Raw genomic sequence first — 22,579 nt, forward strand, 5'->3', positions numbered from 1 at the left:
AATGATGGATAGAGTCTTGATAACATTCTGGGTGCAATAATGAAGATATATTCCAGCACCAACCGGATCTCCAGACATGCAGATTTTGGTTATAACTCCAACACTATGTCTACAATGTACAAATTTGTTCTAGATTCTCTTGTTCATGAGAAAGCAGAACATTTCAATCTGCACCATTTCACCACCCTCACAATTCTTATGAGGGGTCTTGAAAAGTTAACTGCTGATCTTTCCTCAGATACTGCCTGAGCTGCTGAGTTTTCTTGCATTTTCTGTTTTTATTTCAGAACTTTAGGATATCAGCAGTTTAAAAATATTTTATGGCCAATCCATCTTCTCACAAATCATCAGCAAAGTGACAGAAAATGTCATTGGCAATGCTTGCAGTGGCTCCTACTCATTAACATCTACTTACTGACACTGAGAAATAAAAATAAAATATGCTGGAGATACTCAGCGGGTTGGGCAACATCACCGGAGAACAAAAGTCATGTTTTTGGATCAATCCCCTTAAATTATTGATCTTATTGATGAAATGTTCATTCTTTTTCTTTCTCCACAGATACCACCGAACCTGTTAAATTATTCCAGTATTTCCCATTTTTATTTCATCATTTCACCATTTTTTTTTGCTCTTTAACAATTGGTGTTCATTTTGGGTTTTACTAAGATTATTTGGCTCCAGACCTTGCTGACGTTGCAAAGCCAGCACAAAAATATTCATAACTTTGTGGGAAATGAAGTATGCAGCAAGACTGACACTTGCAAAATAACGGTTCTGAGATAAAAGAGCCAGGCAAAAAAAACATTTCAAACAACTTAGGTTCTACACAAAATACTGGAGGAACTCAGCAAGTCAGAGAAAGGAATAAAGATTTGACATATTGGACTGAGATCCTTCACGACCTGAAGGGTCTCAGCTTGAATTATCAATTGTTTGTTCCTTTCCACAGATGCTGCCTAGCCTGCTGAGTTCCCCTAGCATTTTTGCATGTGTTATTCTGGATTTTCAGCTTCTGCAGAGTCTCTTTGTGTTTACAATTTAGCTTCTAGGGAGGAATATGGATCAGGTTGAGTTTAATTTGACATCTTGGTCAGCACAGACATCATGGGTGGAAGAGCCTGTTTTTATGTTGTCTGTTTCTGTTAACTGCACTCCTGCTCTTCATTGTCAACACCTCTGCAAAATCATCCTGCAGAAGTGAGGAGTAAGTGACCATCTTCAGCAGTATTTAACCATAGGCTGTTCCAGAGCAACACACACAAAATGCTAGAGTAACTCAGCAGGTCAGGCAGCATCCATGTAAATGAATAGATGGTCAACATTTCGGACTGAGACTCTTCTTCGGGACTGAGAAGGGGGAAGGTGCCAGAATAAAAATGTGGAGGGAGGGGAAGGAGGATATCTGGAAGGTGATAGCTGAAGCCACGGAGGTGGTAAAATTCAAGAGCTGGTGAAGAAGGAATCTGTTAGGAGAGGAGAGTGAACCATAGGAGAAAGGGAAGGAGGAGGGGACCTAAGGGGAAGTAATCGGCGGGTAAGAATAAGGTCACAGTAGGGAATTTGTTTACTAGAAGGAGAAATCGATATTCATGCCATCAAATTGGAGGCAACCCAGACGGAATATAAGGTGTTGCTCCTCCACCCCGAGGGTGGCATCATCTTGGCACAAGGGAAGGCCGTGGATCGACATGTAGGAATGGGAATAGATATCAGAATTAAAATGTATGGTCACCAGTCAGTCCTGCTTGTGTCGGTTGATGCAGAGGTGCTCAAAGAAGTGGTCCACCAATTTGTGATGGGTCTCACCATTGTAGAGGTCTCACCATTGCATTGGGCTCCTTTGCTGCTCAATATGTGGCATCAGTGAGCGTAACCAAAACTCAAGTCGGTAAGAATCAGGGAAAATATCTTCACTGGCTGGAATCGTACCTAGCACAAAAGTATATCCGAGTTGGACAAATGATGGACATGGAAGATTTAAAGGTAACATTGAAAGTTAAGTCTTGCCCTCTTCAGGAGTTCAATATTAATTTCATGTATATTGATTAAGTGTAAGAAAATAAAATCACAGTGCCGTAAATTTTTTTTCTTTCATTATGTTTACACTTCACTTCTTGTAGAAATAATTAGATTTGGGTAAATGATTTGCTTGACAGGTGGGAATGACTCGAGGCAGAAAGTGAGCTGTTGAAATCTCTAGAAAGAGCCAATGATATTTGCAAATCAGATCATTGAAGAAATGTAGAACAGGTTGAGCAGTTTATGATTGAGCAATGCATCATGCAAGACAAAGGCAGCGGAAAATCAAGTGTTCTAATAAAACATAAAAAACAGAATCTATTTTGGAATTGCGAATGCAGGAGAAGTCTGTTGCGCTATTTACTGTGCAACTTAGAGCAACTTTTACATTTTGCTCTGTACTGCTGGGATAAAACTGCAAACGTCACATCATGTGTAGGTGATACTAGCCCGATATCTGAATATACCACACTCAAGAGTATTTTGCTCTGTTATGATCAAGCCGTCTGGTATGGCGGTGGGGGGTGGGGGTGGAAGTGTGGGTGCTACTGCGCAGGATCGAAGTAAGCTGCAGAGAGTTGTAAACTAATTAGGTCCATTATGGGTGCTAGCCTCCGCAGTATGCAGGACACCTCCAAGGACCGATGCCTCAAAAAGGTGGTATCCATCATTAAGGATCACCATCGCCCAGGACATGCCTGAAGGCACTCAATGATCAGGAATAGCTTCTTTCCCTCTGCTGTCTGAATGGACATTGAACCCATGAAAACGACCTCACTACTTTTTAAGTTTCTATTTTTTGCACTACTAATTTAATTCAACTATTTTATATATATATATACAATTCCATTTTTTTCTATTAATTGCATTGTTACTGGTGCACCAGTGTTTCATGACATATGCCAATGAAATTAAACCTAATTCTGATTCTGGCGATCATAGATTTACAATGATGGGATCAGAAATTCAAAGTTCAAAAGTTTAAAGTAAAATTTATTATCAGAGTACATACATGTGACCACATATAACCCTGAGTTTCCTCTTCTGTGGGCATAGCTAGTAAATCTAGGAACGGTAATTGTGAACAGGAAATTGTGAATTACTGGAAAATTTGAAGCATTTTCCACTAGAATCCTGATAGAACTCATCAAAGATAATGCTGAAAAGGCTTAAGATAAAGTATATCAGGTCTTGTTCCAACCATGTAGATGCCATGGCCAAGGAAGCTCACCAACAACTTTATTTCCTCACAAGGTTAAAGAAATTTGTCATGCATGTTTGACCCTTACCAATTTTTAATTATGTATTATAGAAAGCATCCTATCCGGATGCCCAACTGCTCCTTATGTCTGCAAGAATCTACAAAAAGTTGTAGACACAACTGACCACATCACTGGAATCTTGTCTATATTTCTCACTGCCTCGGTAAAGATAGATAGGTAGATAGACACTTCATTGATCCCAAAGGAAATTACAGTGTCACAGTGCATTATAAGTCCACAGATATAAATATTAGAAGTGTAAGGAATAAAAAAATAAGTTATCACAAACAGTCTAACAGGATGGGGTCATACTTCCCTGGCTATAGGTTGACTCATTATAGAGTCTAATGGCCAATGGTAAGAATGACCTCACATAGTGCTCTTTGGAGCAGCACAGTTGTCTTAGACTATTACTAAAGGTGCTCCTCTGTTCAGCCAAGGTGAAATGCAGTGGGTGAGAAACATTGTCCAGAGTTGCCAGGATTTTCCAGAGGGTATTTTGTTCTACCACAGGCTTCAGTGTGTCCAGTTTGACTCCTATAACAGTGCCAGCCTTTCTAATCAGTTTCTTGAGCCTGTTGACATCATCCATGTTGATGCCATTGCTTCAACACACCATCGCATAGAAGATTGTACTGGCGACAATAGACTCGTAGAAAATGTGGAGGAGGTGCCTGTGTACTCCAAAGAACCTCAGTCTCCTCAGGAAGTAGAGGTGACTCTGGCCCTATTAGTACACAGCCTCTGTGTTGGTGCCCCACTCAAGTCCGTCATCCAGGTGTGGTCCAGGTACTTGTAGGTCCTCACCACATTCACGTCCTCACCATCAATAGTAACAGGGAGCAGTTCAAGCCTAGTCTTCCTAAAGTCCATTATCATCTCCTTTGTCTTACTGATGTTGAACTGCAGATGATTCAGCTTGCACCATTTGACAAAGTCCTCCACCAGAGACCTGTATTTATCCTCCCATTATACACCCAACTATTGCTGAGTCGTCAGAGAATTTCTGCGGATGACATGGCTCAGTGTAGTATCTGAAGTCTGAGGTATACAGGGTTAACACGAAGGGAGCCAATAAAGCATAAAGACCCCACCCACTCCAAACATTTTCTCTTCCATTGAGCAAAAGATACAGAAGCACTTATCACAGAATTCAGACAGCTTCTACCCTGCTGTTACAGACTATTAAGTGGTTCATTGGTATGAAAGTTAGACTCTTGACCTCACAATCTACCTTGTTAAGAATATGCACCTCACTGCCTACCTGCACTGTCTCTATAGCTGTTACACCTTAATCTGCATTATTTATTTATTTAAATCTGCATTATTTATTTTAGAGAAACAGCTCAGAACTGGCCGCCTGTCCCAATGAGCAACAAGACCTGCCAACACACCTATTTAACCAGGAGTTCCCACGCTGGGGTCCACAGACCCCCTGCTAAATGGTGTTGGTCCATGGCATAAAAACATTTGGGAACCCTGAATTTAACCCCAGCCTAATCACAGGACAGTTTACAATGACCAATTAACTTACTAACCAGTATGACTCTAGACTGTGGAGGAAACCAGATAAAACCCGTGAAGTCACGGGGACAATGTACAAACTCTTTACAGATGGCGCCAGAATTGAACTCTTGTGTAGTAGCATCGCACTACACTAGCCGTGGTACCTCAAACCACTGTTCTTATTTGGCCTTGCTCGACCTCAATGCACCGTGTAATGATTTGCTCGGTACTAACATTATGCAAGATGAGCTTTTCACTGTCTCTCAGTACTTGTGACTGTTGTAATGTATTATTAAAAGTAAGTTAATACTAATTGGGAAGCCATTGGTAACAAGAAGCTGGTTCCGGGGTTGGCAGGCTTTTACTTCCGGATTGCATTGTATATAGTTCCACCACCCATGCCGCACGAGGTACCTGAAAGCCTCTGTATTGTAAATATCATTTGCCGTCCCAGATACAGATGTTCTTTTGGCCATGAACTTGTCGAGTGGTCCTTTAGTAAAGTAGAAGTTACCACAGTGACCATAATGAACCAACTCCAAGTGAGAGGATACTTTTGAGGACTATACAGCAAAAATCCATACAAAGCAGTTGGAACAATAAGCCCTAAATTGATGTAAACTTGTTTATGCCCTAAATTCTGTCTACTTTGTGAGCTTCCAAAATGCATAACGCTGAGTCGTACCCAGTTCCATGTCCAGTACAGACAGCGCGCCGCACTGCCATAAGTACTTCTTTCCTTTGGGATTGATCAAGCCAGGCTCTTGCAGGTGGCAAGTACAACATCCGAACGGGCTATTTAAAAGAGCGAGGGAGTTTACCGTAGTTCATTGGTTCTTATTGATCATACAACCAGTGTAGTCAACAGCAAACTCACCGGAGAGGTGCCAGCTTGCTGTTAGTGGGATAACACTGCGTGCCACCCAGCAAGCGCCATGACCGCTCTCCCGAAGCGTCGTCGTCGCCCGGGACCCGAACGTCATCACGCAGCCTACGGGTGAGGACGTTGCACATGCGCAGGGAGGAGAATGAAGTCGCGACCCTTTGGCGGTGATGGTAGTGCGCTTGCGCCTTGACCGGCACCGGCGACGTTGACGTCGTGGGGGCAAGAGAGAGCGCGCGCGAATTGCGGAGGTATTTTTGGCGCCACGCTGCCAGTGCAAGCGGCTGCTGGAGTATTAAGTCTGTTCCAAAGTCGGGGGAATGGCGATCAGATTGTCCGAGGGGGCCATTTCGGTACGTATGCATCTTTCCAAACTAACCTCACCGAAACGTGTCTCCGTTGCCTCTTGCATAACCTGTCAGCATCAGCGTGCGTAGTTGCTTTTTTACTGGTTTGTATTTTACTGCCGTTCTTTAAGGGTAGTTTGGGGGTAAAGAGAAGTGAAATGTAAAACAGCCTTTAGAATTGGAGTGACGTTCCCTGCATGTTGTTGTAAGGAATGGAAAGGTATCAAACCTACACACTGGGCCCCAGACTCAACTCACTGAAATAAAACGCAATGCAAGCCTGGAGTTGCCATGTTTCTTCACGCAGAATAAATAGAACATGAATAACAGTTTCTGTTAAGGGAGAAATATTTCAGGTCAATGTTCTGTTTAGAAAGGAGAATTTGCGTAACGCCTAACCCCTACCCCTACCCCTTACAGAAAATGTGTATTACTTTAGTGTCTTTTAAGTAATTTGGAAATGCTTTGTGGTAAAGATTCCACTCCTGAAGTATATTAACTTTTGCGTTGTGGGAAACCAGTTGGCGAGCTGTTTGCATGGCAAGATCCCATAAACTGCAGTAAGAATATTAACAACCTGCAAGGTTGACCTGTACAGGTCCTGAAGAAAGGTTGACTGTTTACTCTGTTCCATAGATGCTACCTGACTTTTTGTGTGTGTTGCTTGGATTTACAGCATCTGCAGATTATCTCTTGTTTGTGATTTGGTCTCTATTGTGTGTGTTGATTTTGACCTGTAGACCTCTGGTAGCACTTGTCAATGTGAATAAAGAGGAAAATATGAGGCAAGTCCACCCCCTTTTTCCTGTGTGCAGGTAATTGTGTTCTTCCATAGTGAAAGGTTATTGGAGCTCCTCCTGATCAGTATGGTTTGGCTGAGCTGGGTTAATTAATGGACCCAGATTAGATTGGATTGGCAAGATCTTGGATAGAATTAGTGATCTGCTTTGATCAGAAAACAGCAAAACGTCTTCCTCTTGACCCTTCTACTGGCAGCAGAGAATGATGGTTCCCTTTTTCTAAAGTTTCTGAAGTGCTACCAGTTAGAGTGTAGTTCTATGTTTCCATTACTTGCAGCCAAATACATCCCAACTAGCAAGCTATAATTTTCAAGTTCAAGTTTATTGTCATTCAGCCATACACATGTATACCAACAAGTGAAACAATTTTCCTCTGTACAAGGTGCACAACACAGTATTTGTCTGGTAAGGTGTGTGGTGCACTCAGATGCAGTGGCTTCTATGGGATCGACCAAAGGTGGTGTCTGTTTTTTAAACTTATTTTTTTACGATCCCAAGACTCTGCTGGACATTAAGAACGTAAAGCACTGCAGGTCTACCCCATCAGCAAAATTGTTCGTTGGTGGAGAAACTGAAGCAGCTGGACATGGTGCGCTGAGACAGAGAGGTGTGCAGTCTGATCATGAATGATCGTCTTAGTTGCTTTTCTTGTGATTGCAAAGCCCTATTGGACTTTGGTGTGGAATACTGCAAGTCTAATTCATTGGTTTATTGGCGAATGACAGGAAGGCTCAGTGGCTCTAGTCTTAGCAAGGGTTAAGCATCAAGCTGCGATGTCGTCTGTTTACCGCCACCGCTGAGGGGGGAACATTGGAGTTGGCACTCCACTGGAGTGCCAGAGGTTGTCTGTGGCATGCTCCCAGTGTTCACTGGGGGGGGGGGGGGGGGTTGTCAGAGTGATTGTTGAATGGATGGGAAGGATCACTGAAATGCTAAGGGCCTTGCATGCCTTGTTGGAATGCACTGACATTGTCAGTTCATCCAGGGTTAATGGTATGAGCAGATTCTCCTGCTTGTCATTTAAAACCTCCAAAATACAAGAGGTTATGGGATGCTGGCCTGCCTGGCTTTTTGATTGTGGGGCTGTAGGGTAAAGGGAACAATGGAACTTGTGTGTGACGACTAGCCTACCAATGGTATAATGAAACTCTAGGAGAGCCCTTGCCATTTTCTGTGCATAAGGTAAAGGCAGAATTGCACACAGCTCATGTAGCACATAAGTGCTGAAACTTGACAATGCAGAAGGCTTACACAATGCATATCGTTCAGAGATAGTTGGGTGGGGGATAGTGATTAGGAAATGGTATAGGACTAATGAAAACTTTGGATCATAGAGACTTCATTCTAGGCTGAGCAAGCTGATGCCAGCTTGCAATATACAGAAAGGTTTTTTTTCCAGAAGGTAAACCCTGGGCTCTTGAGACCTTTCCATCTGCAATGGTTTGGATATGATTTGGAGTTTTCTGATGTCTCACTGCCCAGACAATTGGTCTGGTGGTGTTAGGACCAATGGGAGCTGCTGGAAAGTAGATATGATCGTTGAATGTCTTTGGTGATAAAGATGTTTCCGCTCGGCAGAGCACCCAGGTCGAAACAACCTTTGTTGCCCCCGACCAGAGTGATGAACGACTACCATCAGCAGATACTGAAGTGGGGTAAGCCACGCCAGCAAAAACGATTCACACGCACTTCATCTTGGTAATGTTACCTGAAGTTGCAACATATTGCAAATGCTTTTGGCACTGCACTAACTAATGGCTGTAATCTTCAAAGCCATGTTTAGTGATTGAAATTGCAGTATAAAACTGCATCACGGTTTGTTTCAGCTTACCCAAGCATTATGAGACCGTACTTGCCATTGACTGTGATACAAGGCTTGATCTACTCCAGTGGCAGATTTCCACTGTGAATAAGCAGGGGTCTTGGGGGGAAAATCCAAGAACATTTGAATTGTCTTGATCTTTGATTACAAAATTTTGTGCTCCAAAACCTGGTGTGCAATGTTTTCTATGCAACTTGCAGTTTCCCTGAGCTACGGCTGCTTCTCTGCAGCTTCTTGACTGGACTGGTTGGTTGCTGAAGGTTCATACAGTATCTCAAATGGTATGACAGTGAATGTAGGATGACTGTCATTTCTAATTTTCTAAATGTCCTATTATATCTTTTATGATAATTCCAGCATATCCTTAATAACATACATGACAGGTGAAAGTCAGCAGATACTGCAAATCCAAAATGCTGGAGGAACTCAGCATTTATGTTTCAGGCTGAGACCTTTCTTCAGGACTGGAAGCGAAGGGGGAAGACACCAGAATAAAAAGCTGGGAGGGGTTGGGGAGCAGGATAGATAGGTGATAGAAGCCAAGTCAGTAGAAAAGGTGAAGCCTGGACAGGAAGGAATCTGATAGGAGATGAGTGTACAATAGGAGAAAGGGAAGGAGGAGCAGAGCCGGGAGAAGTGATAGACAGGTGAAAACGGTAAAAGGCTAGAGTGGGGAAGAGGGGAGGAGGAGGGAAAATTTAATTTTACCAGGAGGAGGAGTTGATATTCATGCCATCAGGTTGGAGGCTACCTGGATGGAATGTAAGGTGTTGCTCCTCATATTCAACCTTTCACTATAATTCAGGTTCTCATTCAGCCTGGTCTATAGTTTTCTTGCTTTGTGATTTTCCAAACCCCTGGGACTTTGTCAGAACCTATGAAATTTTGCAAAGTTTTAACTAAAGGTTTCCCCTTCATACCTATTCATAATTGAAGGTGTGTGAGATGATATTCTTGGATCTAAAATTTCCTGGATGTACTCAACTTATTGGACTTTGTTAATTTTCGTTGAGCACTGGATTCCTCTTATTATATGATTGAGCTAAATTTGATATTGAACAGTTCACCAGAAAATTCCTCAGAGGAAGATTTGAGTGGTCTAAGGGAGCAAGAAGGGTAAACTTGGGAGTAAATTCCAGAGTCTAGATACTAGTCACCTACCTACAGGTAAGCTATTGATAAGATTGAACGAGTACAAGGAAAATTTACAAGGATGTTGCTAGGACTTGAGGACCTGAATTATACTGAAAGGTTGAATAGGTTTGTACTTTATTCCCCCGAGCAATAGAGAAGAATGGGTGATTTGATAGAAGGGTCACAATTATGAGAGGTAGATGCAAGCAGGCTTTTCCCATGAGGTTGGATTAGATGAAAACTAAAGGTCATAGATTAAAGGTGAAAGATGAAATATATAAGGGAAATTAGGGAAAACTACTTCACTCAGTGATGCGAGAGTGGAACAAACTGCCAGTGCAAGTGATGGATGCAGGTTTGATTGCAACATTTGGTTAAATACAGGGGAGCTGGAAAGTTTGTGAACCGTTTAGAATTTTCTCTATTTCTGCATAAATATGACCAAAAATGTGATCAGATCTTCCTGCAAGTTCTAAAACTGGGTAGAGAATTGAATTAAATAAATAACACAGAAACAACATACTTTTTATTTATTGAGAAAAATGATAAACAACATGTATTTGTTGGAAAAAGTATGTGAACCTTTGCTTTCAGGAACTGATGTGACCACCTTGTACAGCAATAACTTCAACCAAATGTTTCTGGTAACTTGATCAATCTTGCACATCGGCTTGGAGGAATTAAGCCTCTGTAACAAAACTGCTTCAACTCTGGGATATTGGTGGACTTCCTTTCATGTCTGCTTGCTTCAGGTCCTTCCACAACGTTTCTGTTGGATTAGGTCAGGACTTTGACATAGCCATTCCAAAATGGGAATTTTATTTTTTGGTTTAATCATTCTTGATAGACTGACTTGTGTGTTTATGGTCATTGTCTTGCTGTGTGACCCACTTTCTCTTGAACTTCATGTCACGGATGGATACCCTGATTTTCCTGCGGAATTGCTGGTATAATTCAGAATTCATAGTTCCATCAATGACAGCAGGTTGTCCTGGCAACAAAGCAGGCCCAAACCGTGCCACTGCCACCGCCATGTTTCACAGATGGCTTGAGGTTCTTGTGCTGGAATGCAGTGTTTGCTTTTCGAAAAACATAACACTTCTCATTTAAGTCAAGAAGTTCTACTTTGGACAAATCCGCCCACCGAACATTCTTCCAATGGCCTTCTGCCAATTTCTTTGATTGTGGCATGGCGCACTTCCAAAAACCTGTGTGGTGAAGATCAGACTTTGATAGTGAAGACCCAGGTTTATGTTCTTTAAATAGGGCAGGGCTCCTCTTCTCACACCTGATTGTCATCCCATTGATTGAAACACCTGACTCTCATTTCCTCTTGACATGAACTGATCAATCCTAGAGGTTCACATACTTTCTCCAACAAATACATGTAATATTGGATCATTTTTCTCAACAAATAAATGAACATATAATGTTTTCTGTTGTTTAATTGGGTTGTTTATCTAGTTTTAGGACGTGTGAAGATCTGATCACATTTTAGGTCATATTTATGCAGAAATAAAGGGAATTCTAAAGGGTTCACAAACTTTCCAGCTCCACTGTACATGGGAGGAGTGTGGAAGGCTATGATCTGGGTTTGAGTCAGAGTAACAGTTTGGCTCAAACTAAATGGGCTGAAGAGCCTGTTTCTGATCTATAGGACTGATCTACAGAATACATGTAATATTGGATCTATAATCCAATATTACATGTATTCTGAACTAGGCAATTAAAGGGACATAGTTCTGTTTTTATTAAACGGGCATTATGCTTACTGTGCCAACACTTGAAAAAACAAATTTGTCTTTTGAAGATGCTCAGTGGAATGTGCAATACTTCAGTGAGGTGCTATGCAATAAAAAGAATTCTATGATCAAAATGTCTTGCTACTTTTGTTTAGACATTGTAGATAAAAGTACACTGATTTATGAAACATTTGATGTATGCTTAGGGAGCAGTTATTTGCTCTGTAGTACGTCAGATGTAAAAAAAACAATATGTACATGCCTGACATTTCAGTAGGAAAATAACAATAATGCAATAGGGAATACAACTGTAAAGAAAACTATACCTGTAATTTTGAATTTTAATTCAAATATTCTGGCACATTCTATTGCCGGGAAAATGTTTTTACCGCGTTTTCTGCTACCTATTAATGGAGAAGATTCACATTGGATGTGGCTGTCTCTTGTCTCTGGGAAGGCTGGCATTTGTTCTTCATCCCTAATTGCTCCTGAATTGACAATGCATTGGTGGGTCCAGTGCCATAAACAACATACTAGGAAAGGTTGGAAAATTTCCTTGATGGAAACAAATAAAAATGTTGGAAATACATTGCAGATCAAGGGGCCTGTGTGGAGAAACACAGTTAATGTTACATTGGTACCCTTCAGCAGAATTAGTAAAGCTGGTTATAATATTTAAGTACTATTTATGTAATCTTCCTTGTCAGAATCTGAGATGCTGTTCTCTGAAAGACTTGAGCTTCATTCACATAGCATAGAAGACCGAAGTCAAAAGTGGGAATGTGATGGAGAAGAGAATTAAAATGCAAGCCCAGGATCTCCTGTTGTGGTCTAGATGGCGATCTGCAGAATGATCACCAAGTCTGCATTTGGCTTCTGGTGTAGAGGAGACATAATTGTGAGACTTTCAGTCTATTCTGGGAGTCTCTTGTTGGGCATGTAAAATAATATTGTCACTCAATATCATCAACTGAGTGTCTCAGTACTGGGGTTGTCAAGTTGGGTGTTGATGTAGGACGTGGAATTTGACAAACTTTTGCGGAGTTGGTATTGATGCAATTTTTACATTACCTTGATGCATGTTGTAGATGACCCTCTCTATTACAAGCCTGTTCATGACAAGAGATTCCAGGCAAATAAAGGAAACTGTTCAAGAGTATTCACAAAGCCCCTTGGAATTGCAACATTCCCATTAACTCCTGGGGATTTCTGGTTCATAACTGCTCAAAGCAGAGAGGGAGTATTTCCAGTGATATGGAAGCAATGTATCAGTAGCACAGAGTCTCTGCATAAAGGGATGGACCACTTCATAACTACCCATTCACTCCCCCCAACTGCAAAAGGGTATGCAGTTTTCATGTTGGCCACAAGCATCCCCTCATTTCTAATCAACAAGCTCCAAAACTTTGGCTCTGTACTGCTCTCTGCAACTGGATCCTTGAGTTCCTTACTGAGAGACCACAATCAGTGCAGATTAGAAATAACATCTCCATGCTGACAGTCATTATTGGCGCACCTGAAGGATGCATGCTTGGCCCACTACTCTACTCTTGCTACACCCATGGCTAGGCACAGCTCAAATGGCATGTGTAGATTTGCTAATGACGCAACTATTTCAGATGATAATGAAGAGGCATACAAAAGCAAGATTGATCAGCTGGTTGAGTGTTGCACCAATAACTCGGGGTCAGTGAGACCATGGAATTGATTGTTTACTACAGGAAGGGGAAGTTGAGAGAACACATACCAGTACTCATCAAGGGATCAGAAGTGGGAAGGGTGAGCAGTTTCAAGTTACTGGGTGTCAACTTCTCAAGATCTATCCTGGACCCAACATATTGATGAAACTACAGAAAATGCAGGGCGACAGCTGTATTTCATTTTGTGTGAGGTGACTTGGTATGTCACCAAAGACTCAAATTTCTATAGGTACACCATAGCATCACCATCCGATATGGAGTGGCCACTCCACAGGATTGAGGTAAAAACTGGAGGAAGTGTATACTTGGCCCACTCCAACGTGGGCACTAGCCTCCACAGCATCGAGCACACTTTCAAAAGGTGATGTCTCAGAAACGTGCCATCCATTTTTAAGGACCCCGATCACCCAGGACAGGCTCTCTTCTCGTTGGCAGAGAAGACACACTCAACATTTCAGGAACAGCTTCTTCCCTTGCATCGGATTTCTAAACGGACAATGAATCCATGCACACAATCCCACTACTGTTTTGATTCTCTCTGCTCTTTTTGCACCAGGTGTGTATGTATCTTGGATGAGGTAAAAGGGCATCTGTGCACCACATCTGGTTGTAAGAAAATGCGCTGAGAGAAAGGAGTGGAGGTTCATAGGAACAGAAATGTGAACCAGAGATTTGTAGAGAAAATTATCTTAGACTACTGAAAATGTCTCATGGTAGTATGGTGCTGAAGGCAGCAGAATCAGAATTGGGCTTGATATCACCAGCATATGTTGTGAAACTTGTGAACTTTGCAGCAGTGGTATAGGTTTCAATAGGTACTGTATTTTTAAAATCTGAATTACGGTATGATATGTATATTAAATTAAGTAGTACAAAAACGAAAAGAGTGAGGTAGTGTTCACAGATTCAGTGTCCATTTAGAAATTGGATGGCAGAAGGGAAGAAGCTGTTCCTGAGTCACTGAGTGTGCATTCAGGCTGGCTTCATGGTAGCAATGAGAAGGGGGCATGTCCTGGGTAGCGGGGGTCCTTAATGATGGATGACACCTTCCTTAGATGTCTTCGATACTATGGAAGCTAGACCCATGATAGAGCTGACGGATTTTACAAGTTTCTGCAACTTATTTTGATCTTCTGTAGTAGCCCCTTATCTTCTACTCCTTCCCCCCCCCCCCCCATACTAGACGGTGATGCAGCCACTCAAAATGCTCTCCATGGTACACCTGTAGAAATTTGAATGTTTTAGGTGTCAAACTAAATCTCCAAACTTCTAATGAAATGTAGCTGTAATCTTGCTGCCTTCATAGCTGCATCGATAGGTTGCGACCAGGTTAGTTCCTCAAATATTGACACCCAGGAACCTGAAATTGCTCACTTCATTTCTGATCCCTCTGACAGTTGGTTTGTGTTCCCTTTCTGAACTCCACAATCAGCTTTTTGGTCTTGCTAATGTTGAGCGCAAGGTTATTTCTATAATGCCATTCAGCTAGCTGGTCTTTCTCCTGTATGCCACCTCGTCGCCATCTGAGATTCTGTCAGCAATGGTTATATCATCAGCAAATCTATACATGGCATTTGAACTATGCCTAGTCTCACAGTCATCAGTATAGAGTAGCAGGCTAAGCATACCTCCCAGTGTTGATTATCAACGTGGTGGAGAGGTTATTTCTAATCCACACAGATTGTAGATTTCGGGTTAGGAAGTGGAGGGTACAGTTGCAGAGGGAGGTATAGAGGCCTAGGTTCTGTAGCTTTTCAATCAGGTCTGTAGGAATGATGGTGTTAAACACTGAGCTGTAGTCAATAAATGGCACCCTGGCATAGGTATTTGCACTGTCCAGGTGATCCAAGGTTGTAATGTCTGCCATAGACCTATTGTGACGATAGGTAACTTGTAGTGGGTCCAGGTCCTCGCTGAGTCAGGAACTGAGTCTAGCCATAACCAACCTTACAAAGCATTTCATCACTAGACGTGAGTGTTACTGGGCAATAGTTGTCCGGGCAGTTCACTGCCCTTTTTTGAGCACTGGTATATTTGTTGCCTTTTGAAGCAGATGGGAATTTCTGACTGTAGCGATGAGAGATTGAAAATGTCTGAGTGTATTAAGGGGATGTTTAATGAAGCCAGGTGAGTGGAAAGTAAAGATTACAATATTGTGTCTTTGATCACAGAGAGAGGAAAGTGGATGAGAAAGAAGCCTAGCTATTGGACCAGATGTGGGTAATATCTCAGTCAACTTGGTGGAAAGATATTTAGTTTATTTTTTTTAAAAGAGAGACTGGTTTCTCAGACTGTGGAAACTGCAGTCATTAGAATAGATAGCCAGAAGAATGAGAATAGACTAGGATCATTAGAGGAATATAACTGAGAGACTGAGGTAGTAATGAGTATTGGATGCTGACTATCCTCTGAGATGGTGGTAGAGACGCTAATGAAGTAGACAGAGGAAAATTCAGGGATAGGTTATCCAAAGGTGAAACCAAGATTGAGATTGGCAGAAATAGTGGTTGAAAAACACACATTTCTGCACCCTTGCTCTCAATTTCCTTCCTTGAAGGAAGTCGATGAGCTGGATGGGTTTTCAATAACAGTCCAGTACTTCCATTATTTCAATTCTAGGTCAATTTATTTCCTTGAATTTCAAATTGTATTATGATTTGAACGTGTCTCTGGATCAATTGTGCAGGCTTTAGATATTAATCCAGTAATGTAATCACAATATGACTATCTTTAAATGGAAAGGGTTCAGTCACATTATGCCTGTGCAGTGACTTTTATTTTTGTCTGCAATCTGAATTCAAAATGTTTGTTGGGGAGCTGCTAAATAGAACAATCTTCTATCAATATAAAGAAATGCTGCAACAGCTGGAGCAGTGAAGTGCAATGTTTGTGGATGATCTTCTCTTGCACAATCTCTTTGAATTTAAGTACAGAGTACTTGAAGCTGGCTGATGGTGTAGTGGCATCCACACCATTCTCTGAGGTGAGTGGACCCAGGTTTGAATCCAGCTGGCTTCTTGCAAGCTTTCCATCTATGCTGGGTTGAATGTTGAGCTAGCGAGTTGTCCTCAAAAAAAAAACAACTACCCAGACAAATGCTGAAGAAGCAGCAAAGTTGCCTCTCTCCTCCCCCCCCCCCCCCCCCCCGAAGTGCCACAAGGCATGGAAGGGCACGACAACAATACTTGGGTATCCAAATGTTCATCTTTGTAGCATATAGAAGGCCTTGGATTGTTTTTTTACACAAGTGTTCCTAATGCATTTCTCTTTAATAATAACTCTTTCACTTGTATTTTGCAGTCAATAGTTCAAGGGGGAACTCCTTCACAGCCACTTTTACAAGTAATTGTAAGTAACCTATTTTTTTTAGTTCATGACTGGCTAGTCCACTGATTAGCCTTTATAGAAGTTAAATATCTTGTACAATATGATTCCCTGCACTAAGTATATTTGCATGAAAATAATTCCCATAGCAGTAACTGTCACACAAATCTATTGCCTAGTCTTCCCTTTGTTAACTTGATCCACCTTTGTTGCAAGGGACTTTTGTTCTTTTTTTTTTAAACAATAAAATTCTTATTTAAGAAATAACATAAATACTTTTTGGCTCCTTGGAACCTTTCTGCAATAGGTAAGATAATAGGCTGATCTATGACATCAGTGCCATTTTGCAATATAGATTGCATATCCATTAATTCCTTTAATATCCAAAATCTATAGTTAATATGTATTCACAACTGATCCTCTGTTGCCGTTGGCTTGAGAATTCTCATGATTCACTGTTCTTAAATGGTGAAAGTTTCTTCTCATTTCTGTCCTGAATTGTCTATCTCTGACCTCAACTAGGAAGAACATCACCCTTGCAACTAAGCTAACAAGTGCTATAAAAACTTTGCATGTTTCAATGAGATCACCTTCCCATTCTTGTATCAGACCATAAGGTATGGGAGCAGAATTAGGCCATTTAGCCATTCAAATCTCTGTCATTTCATCCTGACTGATCCCGGATCCCATTCATCCCCATACACCTGCCCTCTCACCATATCCCTCAATGCCGCCTGCCAATCAGGAATCTATCAACTTCTTTGAATATAACCACAGACTAGGCCTCCACCACAGTCCATGGCAGAGAATTCCACAGATTCATCGGTCTTTGGCTAAATAAATTCTGCTTGCCCTGTGTTCTAAAAGGTCGCCTCCACCAGAGGAAGCATCCTCTCCATATCCACGTTATCTAGTCCTTTCAACATTTGGTAGGTTTCAATGAGATCCCCAAGCATTCTACTAAATTCCAGTGAGTACAGGCCCAAAGCTGCCAAACATTCCTCGTATGTTAATTCCTTCACTCCTAGAATTATCCTCATGAACCTCTGGACTCTCTCAAATGACAGTACATCCTTTCTGAGATTAGGGACCCAAAACTCTTGACAATACTCCCAAATGCAGCCTGACTGGTGTCTTATAAAGTTTCAGCATTATCTTGTTTTTTTATTCTATTCCCCTTGAAATAAATGCTAACATTGAATTTGCTGCCTTTACCACATACTCAACCTGTGAATTAACCTTCCGGGAGTCTTGCATGAGGACTCCTAAGTCCCTTTGCACCTCTGATTTGAATGTTCTCCCCATTTCGATGGTCTGCACCATCGTTCTTTTACAGAAATGCATTATCATACATTTCCTAACACTGTATTCCATCTGCCACTTTTTTAACCATTCTTCCAATTTGTCTTGCTGCAATCGCATTGCTTCCCTCAGCAAGACCTATCCCTCCACCTGTCATCGTATCATCTGCAAACTTTGCCACAAAGCCATCAATTTCACTATCTAAATCATTGACAAACAATGTGAAAAGTAAGGGTTCTAATACTGACCCCCTGAGGAACACCACTAGTCACTGGCAGCCAACTGGAAAAGGCCCCCTTTATTCTCACTCGCTGCCTCCTGCCTGTTAGCCATTCCTCTATCCATATCAGTATACTTCCTGTAACACCACTGGATTTTACTTTGTTAAACAGCCTCATGTTACTGGTTGTGACTTTCTTGAAGAATTCTAACAGATTTATCAGGCAAGATTTCCCTTCACGGAAACCATGCTGGCTTCCACTTATTTTACGTCTGAGTACTCCGAAACCTCGTCCTTAATGGACTCGCAACACTTTCCCAACCACTGAAGTTAGGCTAATAGGCCGAAAAATTTCCTCTTTTGTCTTCCTCCCTTCTTTAAGAGTAGAGTGACGTTTGCAATTTTCCAGTCCTCCAGGACCATGCCAGAATCAACCAGACACAGGTCCAATATGTTTAATGTTTTGTAGGATAAAGATGAATACTCAGGCTTCCATTATCTGGTGAGCCTTAATAACACTAACCCTTTTGCATATGCAGAAAGACCAGAAAGCGATTCTGGATATGGCCCTGTAAAATTTAACTAAGCTTCTTTGGTGGATTGTCTCCATTGCTCAGTCTACCTAATGTCCACCATGGTTTAGTACTTGTGAAGAGACTCTTTGCGGTTTTACTTGTGAAGGGATTTTACGATGAAGAGTGACAATAAATCAGAGAAGTTCAAATGGTGGAGCAGACTCAATAGGCCAAATGTCCTGATTTTACTCCTATATCTTATGGTGTAAAAGACCAGGGCTTGTGATGACTCAGTATCTTCCTGGACTGCTTCTTTCCAGTGACTGAACAGTCGCTCCCTAACTCATGGATTCTGGAGACACAAAGCACGTTACTTTCTCTATGTAACAATTCCACAAGAAATGCAGACTGTGACATTAGCCACTATATGTAGTTGTTTTTGACCAGGTTATTTTTTCATTCCATTTGAATTTGTTGCCCTTACCTCCACATCTAGAAGCTAATTTTACCCAAAGAGATCATAATAGAACATAGCTTCACAGAGTGCTGTCAAATAAGGCTGCTCATTGTCCCAATATTTTCTCAGTCTTGCCATAACGTTGTAGCTCACCTCCAACAAGCTTGCCAGTACAATGGAGCTAAACTACAGGATGTATGGGGAACCATTCAACCTGTGGTATTTCCAATGCAAATATCATCATCAAATTGGTGTATGCAGATGATGTGTGTGCATGCTGGTATTTGGTCATTGACTTTTTTAGTGAAGCATACTCAAGAATGTGGATGTTTATAGCAAGTCCAAAAGATCCTGAGAAGTGTGGACTGTTCATCTCTTTAGAACTACCCTTCAACAAAGGAAGATATTAGAAGATCAGGATATCAAACCCAACACAAGTGTATGCTCTGCCATTTGAGCATAGCTGACTTGTTTTTCCTCTGGTAGCAGTGATCTCTTGCCTTCTGAAATAAGGAAAACTACCAGGCACTTCAAAAGCATTGGTAGACCCAGTGTCGGGATATGAGACGCAATATCTAAGTTTTCTGCCTGGTGGATAAACCTAGCCTTCAGGCTTAAAGTGTATTTGGTCCAGTCCAATGGGGAGCGCATACGTATTTTGCGCATGCCGGACACCAGACTGCTGAATTAAGCACTCCCTGGTCTGTCTTGGCAAGGTATTGCCAGAGGGAGGGCAAAGAAATTATATCAATGAAGTTCTGAAAACTGCCTAAAGGAAGCATTGGCATACCCACTGACTCATGGGGATCCTTGCCTTGTACTGCACAGAATGGAGAAGGAGCATTTGTGAAGGAATTGAGAGCCACTGAATCCCTTTAGGATCCCAATAATAATGCATTACTTTGCATTTCTACCTATCCCAATGACCACATTTGCCCTTGCTCTGTCTTTTTCAGAGTGGAGTTTCAACATTAACTGCATCAGCAACGGTTTGATTTCCTTATTACATGCCATGACAATAAGTAATCTTCCAGTATATCATGCACAAAGGGGCCCGAGTCCCTCGGATAGTTAACATTTTTCAATCACTAACCATGTGAGATCTGCAGGAAGATGCTTCCTATTCATGTAAAAAGTACTGTCGTTACTGAACGACTTCATATTTTTCACTTGGCCTATTCTCTTGAAGCCTCTGAATTTTCTGAAAACCCAATGAACTTTTGTATATCAGAACGTTAATCTATTACACACGGACTTGCTCACCAAATATTGGCCTTTGGTACAGATCCCCATGGAACACTACCAGTTATAGCTTTCTGATTTGAAAAGTGACTATTTATTCGTACTCTATTTACTGCTTGTTACCTCCAAACCTATGTGCTCTAATTTCACTAATAATCTCTTGTATAGGCTTTTTGGACTTCCAGTGCATCAAATTCCCAGCCTTATTGAAAGTACAAAGATTTGTCAGACTTAATTTCCTTTTGATAAATCCACATGATTCTCCTTTGTTGTATTATTTAGTTATGCTGCCCTCTCAGCACTTAATAGATTCTGGCAATTTTGTTAACTACATCAGGATGACAGGACTGTATTTGCTTTTTTTTGTCTTCCTTTTGCGGTGCCGTTGGCCGCCACAATAGTATATTTTAATAAAAGCAAGTATAGCCTTCGAATAATGAAATTCCATAGAATGATAGCTATTGCATCCTCTATTGAAAGTAAGTGCTTTATTGCATATATATCAGTAACATCTGATAGTGAAATCTGCCTCTGTAGCACCACCACAAGTGTGCCAGAGTATTAGTTTTACTCTAATATTTTATTATATGATTTATTTTGAAGGGAGGGAAGAGGGAAGAAGGTATTGCTCTTAACGCATTTACTGAGCATTTTGAGGAGCTTGGTATACTTATGAGATGTCTTTTTTAAAAAAACCTTGGATCTCTTTGAAATGTGCTATATTAATAATGATATGCAATCCCTTTAAAGTCAATGTAAAGTGAACATGACAGATTTAATAATATAACATTCAATACTGTATGTTTTAATAAAGTGTGATACCACTTTGATTTTGACACTTTGAATGTTTTGCAGTGATAGGAACGTGGAAAAATGAGTTGGCTACTCTCTCAATATCATATTCTTGCTCTCTGTTCATCCCCCTAAATGCCTCTTTGTGCTAGAGTATTTCAGTTTAACTATTCCTTGAGTGACAATAGGGATTCCTTGAGTTCAAAATGTAAATTTTAATTATCAAAATAAATATGTCACCATATACAACCCTGAGATTAGTTTTCCTATGGGCATGCTTGGTAAATCTGTAGAATAGTAATTAAAGCAAGATCATCTAGAGTGCTGAAGACAAATTGCAAGTGCAGATATAAATAAATAGCAATAAATAACAAGAACAGAAGATGAGATAAAGAAAACTTAAAGTAAGATCATTGATTGTTGGAATATTTCAATGATGGGGCAAGTGAGCATTGTTATCCCCTTCTATTCAAAAGCCTGATGGGTGTAGGGTAATAACTGTTCTTGAAACTGGTGGTGCGAGTCCTGAAGCTCTTATACCTTCTAACTGATGGCAGCAGTAAGAAGGAAGCAAGTCCTGTGTGGTGAGAATCTCTGCTGGACGCTGCTTTCCTACAATAGTGTTTCATGTGGATGTGCTCAGTGGTTGGGAGGGCTTCACTCATGGTGTACTAGACAGAATCCACAACCTTTTGTAGGATATTTCACTGAATCTAGAGCCCAGCCAGAGAACATCTCCAAACATGTCAGATTTTTGAAATTTCAATTATATTTTTCATTCAAGTCTTTCCATCCCAGGAATTTGGTGAACCTGCATTGTATTCTTTCTAGACCAAATATATCCTTCAGTGTGGAAAGCAAAACTGCACTGTACTTCCCTGTGGTCTTGTCAAGATCTTGTGCAATTTTAGCAAAACATCATTTTTCCTGTATTTGCTCTTGAGCAATGATTGACATACTTTTTGCTACTGTAATGATTTACTGAACCTGTTTGTTTTCACTGACTAATGCACAAGGATGTTGTGATCCATTTGTACACCAATATTTCCCAAACTATTGCTATTAGATCTCTTTTTAAACTTGGGTGATTTCATGTTTATCCACATTATACTGCATCTGCCATGCTTTAGTCCACTTTTGCCACCTAATCACCTTGGTCTGTTTGTGTCAATCCCACATCTCAAAACCACCCAGCTTTGTGTTGTTGCATACAGTGACGTTTGTCAAATCGGAGATGTATGTCTGCATAGATAGAGCCCGAGCAGAGAATTTTACCGTACCCTAGTCGCCATCTGCTGCTATGAAAAAAAATCTCCTGCTCTATTTTGTCTGTCAAGCTATTTTCATTGGGTACCAGTATATACCCCTAATTCTATATGCTAATTTTGTGCTGTTTCCTCTAATGTTCAACAAAGACATCCTGAAGATCCAAATAGTCCAAATCCACTAGTTCATCCCTATTCTCTGTACCAGTTACAGTCAACGCCATATCCTTCTTAAATCTATTT

General features: G+C 41.0%; 1 protein-coding gene across 1 annotated transcript in view; it reads left to right on the plus strand.

Moving 5' to 3' along the window:
• The first annotated feature begins 5,830 nt into the window (after positions 1 to 5,830).
• Positions 5,831 to 22,579, plus strand: part of rpa1 (replication protein A1) — an 85,709-nt gene continuing 68,960 nt past the window's right edge. The window contains exons 1-2 of the mRNA XM_059973582.1: positions 5,831 to 6,027; positions 16,520 to 16,567. Coding sequence (XP_059829565.1) covers positions 5,995 to 6,027; positions 16,520 to 16,567 — 81 coding nt within the window. The 5' untranslated portion in view covers positions 5,831 to 5,994. The remainder of the gene's footprint in view (positions 6,028 to 16,519; positions 16,568 to 22,579) is intronic.

Source organism: Hypanus sabinus, chromosome 6 (genome assembly GCF_030144855.1).
Source record: "Hypanus sabinus isolate sHypSab1 chromosome 6, sHypSab1.hap1, whole genome shotgun sequence".
NCBI classification, from domain to species: Eukaryota; Metazoa; Chordata; class Chondrichthyes; order Myliobatiformes; family Dasyatidae; genus Hypanus; species Hypanus sabinus.